We start from the raw sequence: 13,233 nt of genomic DNA on the forward strand, positions 1-13,233 counted from the left end.
AGAGGCTGGGCCTGTGAGCCATGGCCGCTGAGCCTGCGCATCCAGAGCCTGTGCTCGGCAACGGGAGAGGCCACAGCAGTGAGAGGCCCGTGGACCGCAAAAAAAAAAAAAAAAAGAAAAAAAAGAAACAAACAAAAAAAAACTTTGTAACATACAGTTGTATGCAAAAATTGTCCTAAAGTATATAGTCAGTCATTACAATTAGATTCTTCATCTAAAATAGTGCTTTGTGGTCTAGGTGCTGATATGAGGGGTAGACTTTAAAAGAAGAATTAAATTGCCTAGTAGCTATGGTTAATGTCGGTTTGAGAATACATTTCCATTTTGACTTGTGGTCTCAATACGTGTGATAAAAGAATTAGCCACAAACCAATTAACAACATGTATGTGGTTTTCTCTAACTGGAAAATATTCAAAGATGCCCTACTTACTACTTACACATAGTTGCCATTCTCTTATTTTCACATTTGAATACTTATTTACCATGAAGTTAGCACTCCTTATTACAAAGCCCTTGCATGGAACCCCTGTGCAATGCTCCTTCTCAGAGGGAGCTCATTTACTTCAAGCCATGTCCACAGCTGCCCTTCCCAAAGAGGTACTACAGTAGGCATAGTACCCAGGGCTAGCCATACTTTCAGGAGTCTACAGGATGTTTAATTGCATTTAAAATCACAGGAAAAAAATGAACCATTAGGTCAAAGAAAATGGTTTAATATGTGATATTAATATAGTTGCTTTTATATCAGCAGTTGTGAAACATAATCTATATGAATATGTGTGTGTGTGTGTGTGTGTGTGTGTGTGTGTGTGTATATATATATATATAAAAACATAAACATACCTACACACATATAAACTTTTTTATGTTAATGGGAGAAGGGGTCTATGAAGGCAAAAGTGCTTAGGGCCCATGAAAGTCATACTGTGGCCCTGGATGGTCTTGACTTTGTTTTAAAAAATTCTAAAAGTGAAACCAATTCTGATTCATTTTTAAGTAAAAGGTTGCCTTCTGAAAGCTAGCTAAAAAGATAGCATCAAAAAAATTGAGGAATAATTAATTCAAACCAACATAACTGGTGATCATCATCTTTTTTTTAAGTTTAGAGACAGAAGAAGAGCAAGAGTATCTCACTTCAAGTTATGTTAACATCTCCACTGATTCATTGCAAGGTGGCAAGAAGTATTTGGTTTGGGTCCAAGCTTCAAATGTACTGGGCACGGAGAAGTCAAAACAAGTGCAAATTCACCTGGACGATATAGGTAAAGAAAAAGAAATTCTGTAATGGCTTTACGAATAAACAACTAATTTGTTCTGACCTAATCAAATGAAGTTGAGATTTGAAAAGAGTTTCCCTAAAGTTCCTGAAGATCATGATACAGACAACAAGAATTACCCATAAGTCACTGCCTGAGACAAGCCAAAGATAAGTAAGCTTGCCATTGTGTTGTATATTCTTCCAGTCTTATTTCTACATGGGGTATGTCTTTTCACAATATTTACTGAGAACTTCTTATGTTTAACCATCATTCTAAGGGCTAGGGAGAATGAGATAGACAAGGAAGATACTTCCTGTCCTAAATATTTTGCAATCTACCAGGGAAGAGGGAAAGAAATAAGGATTATAATAAAGTGTGATGAGTCTTATGTTGTGAGAAGTACAGCATACTAAAGCATTCTACTGTATATGCTATTTTGGAAGTTATGTTTTTGTTTGAAAAGTTCTACAAAAAACAGAAAATTGTGGAGAATTATGTAGACATCTCTATGTACACCAGCCAGATTCAACAAAAGTTAACATTTTTTGCTTCAGGTATTTTAGAACTTGCCTTTAAAAAAATAACAATATAGAATATATATTTCTATTAATTTAATCTATAATCTTTTTTTAATTAATATCTTTAATTAGTCCCTTATTATTGTTCTCAATTTTTCACCATCATAAACTGCACTGCCATGGACAACCTTTTGGCTGAATTTTTGCATAGTAGTTGTTTTTTTCCTTAAGATAACTTCCAAAAAGTGATTGCCCTTGAGCCTTTTACAACTATATCGTAGTCCTAAAGCCAGAGTACAGCCAAAGAGCACCAAGTGTGAATCACCTTCTCTCTGGAGATTCTAGTGCCAATTATTCCTGTTTTTGTTATTAAAGATGATTTCAGTAGCTAACATTTATGGCACACTTTCTTCAGTGCTAACTGCTTTTACATACATTATCTTATTTAACCCTCACAACAGTCCTATTCTGTAGAAGAGATTATAATTTACACATGAGGAAACCAAGGCTAGGTGGCATTAGAAGTTGAGTTTGCAGAGCTAGGAAGCCTCTAGTTCTAGTATCCTCAACTCCTATCCTCAGTCTTTATTTAAAGCACACTGCAATGTGTCTGACAACTTTCCTGCTGATTAATGTTCTAGGGGATGTGGCACCTCTTGGGGCACAACACGGGTATCCTTTGGGGACTACTGGGGTCTTTTATTGGAACTAATATCTCAACGTCTCAACTAAACTGAACTATCTCAACTAATAAGATTGGTCTAAAAATCTGTCCTTATGCTATGAATATTGGCTTTGAAAACAAACACTGCTGACTATGGTGGTGAATAGTAACTCCATTGTACTGTATATTCTTGGACTTATAGTTCTCCACATTTTTGTAAGTTTACATTTTGAGGTAGGATATAGCCATAACATGCCCTTATCTTAAAACAGGTTCCCCTCAATGGATTAATGATGTTTAAAGGCTATTGTGTTCAGTATCATTTTGGCAGTATCATTTTTAGGAACTAGATTATTACTATTAGTCTTACTGCTATTATTACCATTGTTATCTTATTATGATCTTAGTGTCATTGCATCCATTTATTGAACACCTATAGTGTTCCAGACAATTAACATGCAAATCACATTTAATTCTGAAAACAATCATGCATGGTACCACTGTGCCCATTTTACAGACGAAGAAAGAGATAAAATAATTTGCTCAAAGCACATAGCTAGGAAGGAGGAGAGCCAGATGTCATCTCAGACTTGCCGACTTGCTGTAGTTAACCAGCACCCCACCTCCCATAAAGGGAAAATCTCATCTGGCTGTCACCTGCAAATCTGCTTTTCACACTGAACCAGGGAGCCTCTTGTTTAGAGTTACTCCACCTCCTTCTCTTCCTCCTTTCTCAGTATCCCAAAATGCACTCTTAGAAACTCAGGTTGAAAAGCACAGGTTGACAGTGTAGGAGGCTACTCCCAACAGAGCCCCTAGGTTATTAACGGATGAACTATATTCATTTGTGGCCCTTTAAGAATGAGACATTGCAAGTTAGATATATGAACTGTTCTATGAAACTGAAGACAGGGAACTCTCCTGGGAGCAATTTCCACATAACGGCTATGGGATTGGTCTTTAATTAAGTTAGGAAGATATGCTGAAAGGCAGGGCTGAATTAAGAGTGCAGTAACACTGCCAAAATGACATGTGAGAGGAATGCTTAAACTTCTCTTATAGAGAAATAAGTTTCAATATGGAAAATGCAGTGCCTTCCGGCTGCCATCTTGAACATTAGTTCTCCCCACTGAATAATTATAAGTAAATACATGCTGTTAGAAAGACACCAAAGAACTACAATATGGTTCTTTATTTCAATATAAGTGGAAACTAAAGATATGGCATCTACGATGGAATTGACGGTTTTTTAAAAAAATGTAAGATCTAATGGGAATGTATGAAACCAAAGCAATGAGAGCAAAAATTCAACATTCTGAGTCTTCTGTAACAAACTAATGTTCAAGTACATATTACATAACATGTTTTTATTTGAAAAATATAAGCTCATTCAAACCTAAACCGTCAGATCTCTATTGCACCGATCTGCTCTGTGCTAAGACTCTATCTTAAACTCAACTTACGTTTCTCATAGGACTAAGCAGACTTTTGCTTCCTCCCCAGAATATCTCTTTCTGCAAAAGGGTCTCGGAATGCTTGTGCTGTTACGTCTGTGGCAGGTCACACTCAGAGGTGGGAGACAGGAGGGGGTAGGTAATTTGTAGCCTTGAGGGTGCTTAAATGGTCCCAAGTGGTTTCAGAGCCCTGGAGATCCACTTCCCTGACTCTAGAAATCTCTGAATTCTGATTCTCATTACAAGAAGCTTAAACTAGCAAAAGGAAACCACCTATGGAATTCAGATGATAAAACTTCAGTATGGTAAGCTCTTTAATTAGATTAATCCTGCTACTACTACTTATGTTCTATACTGGGTTTAGCCCACGGATTTTATTTTAGGTCAGTGCTACTAGAAAGCAAATCTTTAATTTTTATATTTTTCTACAAATCATATATCTGTGCACATAATTTTAGATAATATTATTCACTGAAAATAAAACAAATTTCCCAAAGAATACTTTATAAACTTAGAATAAACAAAAAGGAAACTAAGTCATAGAGAATATTAAGCTGTAATAATGGCCTCTAAAAACACACATACAGGTTCTTGAGTTCTTTGTTAAGTAATACATCTAACAAAGTTATAGGTTTTCACTGTTCTACTATGCATATAGGAGAAATGGGAAATGCCCATGATTTTATTCTGTTCAGACAGAACAAATTTACAAGAATTTACACAGTTTAGAAATACAGAGCTTCCAGTTACACCATTACACCTGCTACAAAAAATAACTAGTAAGATAACCAATCAGAATGTCAGTTTCCTTTTGAAAATCATAATCACAGAACACAGCAATAATTTGTAAAGTCTAAGAGTCTTGTGAGACTCCTTGTTCAAATCATACTTTCAAGTACAGATTTATTTTAATAGATAACAAAAGTTAGCAATAAATATAAATATTCATACAAGTTTCCCTATGACACAAGAGAATAAAAATATTATTGTGAACGATCTTAATTTTACATCTTACCAAATTAGATTCTCTGAACTAAATTTAGAATGCAAAACATCATTTCTCCCTAAACAGATGCGGGAAAGAAGAGATATCTTCTTACCTCCTTTTTACATTCTTTTGTTAATAGGCCAGGCTTCAGAATTTCATTAGTTCGGAATACAGGGGAGTATGAGGTGGGAAAGGACAAGACAGAGCTCCATTTAACAGAAATGGAGAATGGGTGGAACAGAATTTTACTTAAGAACAGCAGTTTTCTCCTACATAATAGATTAGAAAACAAGAAAAATTTCATGTTAATTAGATCATGAGATTTTTTTTTTTTGGTACTTTGAGTTTTAGCATTCTAAATATTGATGAAAAAATATTGATTTCTCCCTAGGCAAGTTTTAAGCTGCTGGATTTCTGTTTTTGTTTTTCTTTAGTGATACCTTCTGCATCCATTATTTCCAGGGCTGAGGATATAAATACTACAGTGCCCAAAACCATAATCCACTGGAATAGTCAAACATCAATTGAAAACGTTTCCTGTGAAATGAGATACAAGGCTACAACAAACCAAACTTGGAACGTAAGCTAACTTTCACTATTCTTTTGCATGTAAGTGAGTGAAAGAAAAGCCAGCCAATAGTCAGTGACCACAGTGGATGTATAATGATCTATTTTACATGTTTTTATCTGATTGTTCATGTAATATTCAAACCACTCTACTTTTAATAATGATGCTTCCAAATAGAGAGGTGTTTCCTGAAAAGGTCTCTTGCCTTTTGTAAACTGCTAAATAGACAAATGTCCAACTAGGACGGATTCATCTCTTTAGCTCCTTGTAATTCACTGTCTCTTAGGGTGAAATTTATATCAGTGATTATGAATATAAAATGTAAGTATTCTATGCTGAAATTTAACAGCCACCCAGGGAAATAAAATCTGTTCAAAGAACTTCAGATTTATGGGTGTCTCTTTTTAAATGAAAAATGTGCAATCCAAAATGTAAAATTTGTTACTATATTAGTCTTAGATGAGCATAAGGTAAAAAGTGAATGTCTAGGCAAACTAATCATCCTTAAATACCAATGGTAAGTTAGTAAGCATCTTAGGAGAGGCATAGGTACAAGGTTCATTAATAAAATCGCATCACATGACAGCACCTGTGAACATTATAATAAAAACTCACTAATTTGAACTACAGGGTAACACTAGCCTGGCTGAAGAAAAAGTACCAATTTTAGTGTATTTGAAAACAAATGCCATTTTATTATTTTTAAGTACAATAAACTGGCATTTAGTCAAAATAATTGAGGAATGGAGTTTATGGCTTTGCTTAATTAATAGTTATGTGTCATGTATGAATTTACCAGTTTTCAGAGAGTTAAGTGAAATGATATGTATTTATTCTCTGGTGATTAGCATGGCTCCAAAGTTTTCATCATTCTGAACATGAACGATATTGGCTTTGCTGTAGAACAATATGTTTAAAGAGTGTCAAGAAAATGAGGGTAAAACTATACTGATTTCATGATGTACTCTAAAGACTGCTCTTTAAAAAGAAATCCCGGATGCCAAGTTGTTTATTTACCCTTGTTAATGTACATGAGAAATGCGATCTTTTAGTTGTTTAGATTACACTTGGATGCAAGTCCATGTTCTGCAGCATTTGGTCAGTAACCAAATGAAGAGCCTGCTGGACTCGTTGACTAAATAACTGCGGCATTTGTGTGCACAGCAACCCCATGCTTGAAGCCTAGGACGAGCAAGATTAAAAGCTTCACAGCCAATCTTTTGCATATGTGGAATTTAGGTAAATTTGAAAACAACCCAAATGAAACTCTCATCCTAGATTCTGAGTGGATGAGGCTTTACTCTAATAAGACACCTGGGTAGTGTCAGGGTCATAGGATGATACTGAGAAGACGAAATTTCTTTATTTGGCATAATAAGCTATAAGAGTGTTTAGAAAATAGAAAGGAGTTACGGTATCAGTATCCCTGAATAGATTTTCAGAAACCAACTGTTTTCTTGTTGAAATTTTTGTTCTCTGCTCCCCTTGGTGGTGCTACATATGCCACTGTGAGACTTGGTAACTCAGAGGTAAATCCGAGTTCCCTTTTCAAAACCTTCTCTTTATCAGAAGCAGGCAAATGGAGGAGCTGAAAGAATATTTGCTACCTCGTTTCATCTTCATCACAATCTTTTATGATAGGTAGTATCAGCTCCATCATCGAAATGAGGACACAGGGCTTGAAAAGAGCTTAAGCCAGGTTCTCCAAGCTTACAGAGTTAGTAACTTAATGCCTCTTACAGACCCTACATCACTTTGGGCACCCCAAAAATGTTGGGAAAATGAAGGAACCAGTTTCAATTTAATATGTGTATCCTATCCCTTTTACCATGATTCCTCCAAATGTAATTACTCACACAGATGACCCAAGTCCAGTTGGTAACAGCCAGAATGATGCTTTGTTTTTTACATTTGTTACCCATCACTTTCATCTGGATCATGCATAAAATGTTGTCTTTACCTCCTTGTAAGGAGACAGGAAGCGAGAGTCATGAAGAGTGGGCAGACACAAAGGACTACCGATTTGTTCTTCCACCTCAGCTCTGCCTGCATCAGATAACTGATGGAAGGAAGCTCTTCACTTCAAAGTGGCAGACAGCTATGCACAAAGCCTTGTGGCTAAGCACATAGGCTCTGGAGTTCAAAGCCTGGCTCTGCCACTTTCTGGTTGTGCAGCCTTGGGCAAGTTCCCTAGCTTCTCTGGGCCTCATTATTACCACACCTAAAAGAGGGATAAGATAAGCACCTACCTCATATGGTTTGGGGAATGATCAAATGATGGAAGAAGCTAGCCCAGAGCCTGGAATAGAGTTAATGTTCAGTAAATGCTGGCTGTTACTGTTCCTCTTCATCTTAACTTCCAGGAGAGCCATGCAGCAGGTGTGGTCGAGCCAAGGATGCCCACCTGAAAATCAAAATCAGTGCATTGAGGGTGTTTTCAGCTGTTTTTAGCTAAGCTGCATATAAATTACGAGGTATCAGCCAGTCCTTCAGGTGAACCTTCAAGGCTGACACCATGGGGAGAATACCTACTTGTTGGTTATCTTCACGGACTGTCTCCCTACCTCCCTGGCATCCTTGCCCACTTCTGTGTACCTTATCTCAGGAACATTTACCATGTTGTTTGTATTTACCATTTTACACGTGCATTTTCCCATCCTTTAACTATGAGTCCCTGGAAGACAGGACTGTTCCATAAGCATTTTTGTATTTCCATTGATATTTATAATGTCTGGTTCACAGAGATAGTATTTTGACACATTAGCTATTAGTATTATTATTATTTGCCTTTAATGGTGCCAACAGCAGTGATAGTAAAGTAGGGAAATCCTGACTAGAAGTTCAACTGAATGGATTAACATTGACTCGAGTTTCTGATTAAGCTAGACCAGGGTATTGGCAAACTTTTTATTCAAGGGCCAAATAGTAAACAATTTAGGCTTTGCAGGCCATAAGATCTCTGTCCCAACTATTCAACTCTGCATTTGTAGCATAAAAGTAGCCATAGGCAATATGTAAATGAATGGACATTGTTGTGTTCCAGTAAAATTTTACTTTTGGACACTGAAATTCAAATTTTATATCATTTCCATGCATCATTGAAATAGTCTTCTTCGGATTTTCTTTCAACAATTTAAAAAATGTAAAAACTCTTCTTAGCTCATGGGCTGCACAAAACCAAGCATTCATTTTTTTCCTGGAATGGCTAATAGAACAGCAGGCAGATAGCCAAGGTTCAAATCCTTGGCCTTTGCATTTCAAAAGTATAAATGCTAGTATAGGACAGAAGACTTGTAAGAAAATGTGATTAGTCATGACTGGCTCTCTCAATCCCCATCCCCTTTCCCTCTCACACCAAAGACTAGATAAAGATTCCTGAGCAGAGAGAGGGGGAAATGGGTGAGGGGAAGAGGTTGGTAAGGGGGAAGAACAAAAAGAGTTTAGACTTGGGTGGTTACTGAGCAGGACCCCTCATCTGGGCCATGCCCCAGGTTGGAAGTCAGAGGAAGTTGGGATTATAGAACTCTGAATAGGTTGAGATTCTCCCCTTCACCCAAGGATGCTCCCAGAAATTTAGGTGTAATCCTAAGAAAAGAGGTACCTCAAAATGATGGAGATTAAGTTTCTAGGCCTCACGCCTTCAGAATTGAGGCTCTAAAAAGAAAGCAGCTGCTATAAAAATAAAGTTATATTTCTGGCCCTTGAGGTCATACCCTCTGCATAGGAACACAGTTAGGTCCAGCTCTCTCAATGACTATTGTAGCCTCTGAAAGTATCATTTTGAAGGTACCATCTTCAGCTTGCAAGGCCCTAAGCAGGCACCTGGTTGGCCTCTTAGTAGAAGCAACTGTTAACAGTTCCATAAAATTCTTCTTTCTATTTTAGAACTCTGGCTGTACTTTAGGGTATTTCTCTTCTTAGAGGACTTATCTATAAACATAATGGCAAGAGACATATTGGAGAACAGCAACTCCCCTCCAAAAGAAGCTCATATGAAGCAGGGTGCATATGGAAGTCAAACTTTTGGCACTAATAAAAACTCTCCTGGCACAGGAGATCAGCTCGGTGCTTTGTGACCACCTAGAGTGGTTGGATAGGGAGGGTGGGAGGGAGGGAGATGCAAGAGGGAAGAGATATGGGAACATATGTATATGTGTAACTGATTGACTTTGTTATAAAGCAGAAACTAACACACCATTGTAAAGCAATTATACTCCAATAAAGATGTTAAAAAAAAAAAATTTCTCCTGGATCCCAGTAGCCTCTAGGGGCCTTCAGTCATATTTAGAAGAGCAGAAAATTTCAAGGGCCGTGGGTAGAAATGTGGCTTACGGAAACTCTGAATGATATCTTTCAGGAAACGTGATATCCCAAAACAGATATGTTTATGATTTTTACATTTTCAATGCATTGCAAGTTTTAAAGATTTATGTTAAGACTGGGTTTTAACATTAGAATCTCTAAATGACGTGTATACCTTGTTGTGTGTGTGTGTTTTAATCGTGATAGTTTTAACTTTCTCTTTCATGGTGACTGTTCTCTCCCAGTTGCTGAATAAATGCATTTCTAGACTTTTTTTTTTTTTTTTTTTGCGGTACGCGGGCCTCTCACTGTTGTGGCCTCTCCCATTGTGGAGCACAGGCTCCGGACGCGCAGGCTCAGCGGCCATGGCTCACGGGCCCAGCCGCTCCGCGGCATGTGGGATCTTCCCGGACCAGGGCACGAACCCGTGTCCTCTGCATCGGCAGGCGGACTCTCAACCACTGCGCCACCAGGGAAGCCCTAGACGTTTTTTATGTTTATGTTTCAATTGTGCTTCACTTTTTTCAGTAGATCCACTATTACGACACACTAAGGTGCTGCGTAAATGCCTTGGTTTTTCTCTCCCATCTGAACCAGCTTGTCTGGGGGTCCTTTTTCATTATATTTTATAGCAGGTTGTAGTCCCAGAAAAATGATTTTTAAGTTTATCCCTCAGCTATTTTCTTGCTTATCTTCCATTGGATTTTCACGTTTCAACAGTCTTAAATGTTTTGTTTTGTTTTCTCATATATATATGAGAAAGGATATATATATCCTTGTAGAATGCATAGATCTGCAATAAGGACCAATTTAACAGCTTAGTTTGTAGGTAATTTTTTCCAAAAGTCATCATTCACAAGTGAAATTATTTCATCATTCAGGAAGAATTATTGATCTAAATATGCAACTGCAGAGAAAGAGAGAGAGAGAGGAGGGAAGACTGAATTTAAACAATTGCTATTATGTCCCCCTTTCTCCCACCCTATTAAAATCAGCTGTTCCAAAATTAAGACTATATTACATTTTGGAATTTCTTGATATTTAAAAGCTTGAAAGAGTTGTCAAACACTAAGCAACATGTATTTCACTTTTAAGGTTAAATAACACGTATTTGATTATCTTTGGCCATCTTTTACACAAAGTAGCCTATTCCTCTCTGTTTTCCCAGGGTCCTGGAACATAATAAGTGTCCCATACATTTCTGCTAAATGGAATAATTGTTTTAAAAGCACAGTGCATCACTTCTTTATGGTATTTCACTATGGTTATTCATCCATTTTAGGTTAAAGAATTTGACACCAATTTTACATACGCGCAACAGTCAGAATTCTACTTGCAGCCAAACACTGAGTACGTATTTCAAGTAAGATGTCAAGAAAAAGCTAAAAGGTACTGGCAGCCCTGGAGTTCACCCTTTTTTCATAAAACTCCTGAAATAGGTGAGTGTATTTATATATCTAATCTCTTAGGCTTCTCTTTTGACTTCTGTCTCTTTTCTAAGTATATATTTGTTTCTCCTTAATTTCTATCAAAATCGACAAAACTATTCTAGGGCAGGTGATAACATTTAAATTGTCATTTTCCTTTGATTTTGTTAAGGCTGACTACAATTTATGTAATGGTTCTCAAACATTTCAGAGCATAAAAACCACCTGGGGGTGCTTGTTTAGTATGCATGGGATTACGTAATTCTCTTCTCAATAAAATCTAGCTGAGCTATTATCTTTAGGTATTTTCCTGCTCTTAATATTATTCGTTTAATTTTCTAGTCATTTACACATCGTTCAATAAAATCTTAGCCAAACAGACTCAATTGTAAGCAAATAATAAAATAAATCTATAGTAATTTTCATAATACTCCGTAGTGGCCCCATTATCCTGAAGATGTCTCCCTACTGTAGGTAGCTTATACACTAGATTAAAATTTTTTTTTCAGAACTGAAGTACTTAATTGTAATCAAAGCATTGTTAATAGCGTTCTTACTATAATACAACATCTTGGAATTGTGTTTTATGTTTTCAAAACACTTTGACATACATTATAAATATTGATGGACACCAAATAAGCAGAAGGTGCCAAGAGCCAGACAAGCTAAGAAGTTCTTTTGGTGCCCCCTACTGCCAAAATCTCAGAAACACATTATTAAGGGAATCATTTACAATGCGGGTTATCAGTTCTCTTTTTTTAAAGTGATTTTTTAATTTAAGGTATTCTGTTTTAAGTTGATATTGTTAAAAATTCTTAGGACTTTAGATGCCATTTTAGAATAGTCAGAATTTAGTTGATAATCTATTTTAATGAAATCTAAAATTGTTTAGCAAGATTATTCAAATTGATAATTAACATTTACTTACCACTTACAACGTACCACTATATAGAAGCTTGTTTGATCTTTACATTAGTCATATTTGGTAGTGTAATTGGCATCATTTTACAAATGAGGAAACTGAAGCATGATTTGCTTCAAGCATGATTTGCTTTAACAGCAGTTAAAGGAGAACACAAGTTTTCTTACTCACCACCAGCCCTCAGTAATCTCATCAATTTCTTTCTTTAACCAATTACAGTTGACCCTTTAACAACATGGGTTTGAACTCTGCGGATTCACTTATACACAGATTTTTGTCAATAAATGCTACAGTACTACACAGTCTGTGGTTGGTTGAATCCACGGGTGCAAAACTGGGATGTAGTGGAACCAAGAATACTGAAGGCCAACTATAAATTATACGGGGATTTTTGGCTGTGTGGAGGGTCAGCACCCCAACCTCTGTGTTGTTCAAGGGTCAACTATACATCAAAGTGGAGGAACAGCTTACTAAAATATCCTACAGGTTCAGTACAGTCAGCTCTCCATATTCATGGGTTCCACATCCACAGATTCAACCAACCACAGATAGAAAATATTTGGGGAAAAAAAGCCTGGAAAGTTCCAAAAGCAAAGCTTGAATTTGCCTCATACCAGCAACTATTTCCATAGCATGTACATTGTATTTACAACTATTTACATAGCATTTACATTGTATTGGGCATTATAAATAATCTAGAGATGATTTAAAGTATACGGAAGGATGTGCATAGGTTATGGGAACATACTACTCCATTTTAATTAAGGGACTCGAGCTTCCTCGGAGTTTTGTATCCGCTGTGGGGGGGGGGGGGGCGGTCCTGGAACTAATCCCCCATAGATACCAAGGGACTACTGTATAGGACCACAAATGTTCTCCTTTAAAAGTAAAGGCCGTTAAAAAAAAAAAAAAAAAGTAAAGGCTGTAAACCTCACATAGAAGGAACAGGAATATCAGCTACCCCGCAACAATTCTAAATGTAAAGTCTTTGTTTCCTAAGGGGGAGAAAACCACTTAAGAAGCAAACATGCCAGTTAAAATGAAATATCCCTGAAAACTTGCATCTATCCATGTTTAACATGTTAGCTAAGAGGAACCATAAACTATTGTCTTGGTACAAATTCCTTTCT

At 36.8% G+C, this 13,233-nt stretch overlaps 1 protein-coding gene across 1 annotated transcript in view; it reads left to right on the top strand.

The window, feature by feature from the left end:
- The window catches only part of IL23R (interleukin 23 receptor), a gene marked incomplete at its 5' end in the record, with an annotated part of 52,977 nt that overhangs the window by 19,838 nt on the left and 19,906 nt on the right, over nucleotides 1-13,233 (top strand). Inside the window, 3 exons of the mRNA XM_079927744.1 lie at nucleotides 1,103-1,263; nucleotides 5,319-5,464; nucleotides 11,037-11,193. Coding sequence (XP_079783870.1) covers nucleotides 1,103-1,263; nucleotides 5,319-5,464; nucleotides 11,037-11,193 — 464 coding nt within the window. The remainder of the gene's footprint in view (nucleotides 1-1,102; nucleotides 1,264-5,318; nucleotides 5,465-11,036; nucleotides 11,194-13,233) is intronic.

This window comes from Stenella coeruleoalba (assembly GCF_951394435.1).
Source record: "Stenella coeruleoalba genome assembly, chromosome: 1".
Lineage (NCBI taxonomy): Eukaryota > Metazoa > Chordata > Mammalia > Artiodactyla > Delphinidae > Stenella > Stenella coeruleoalba.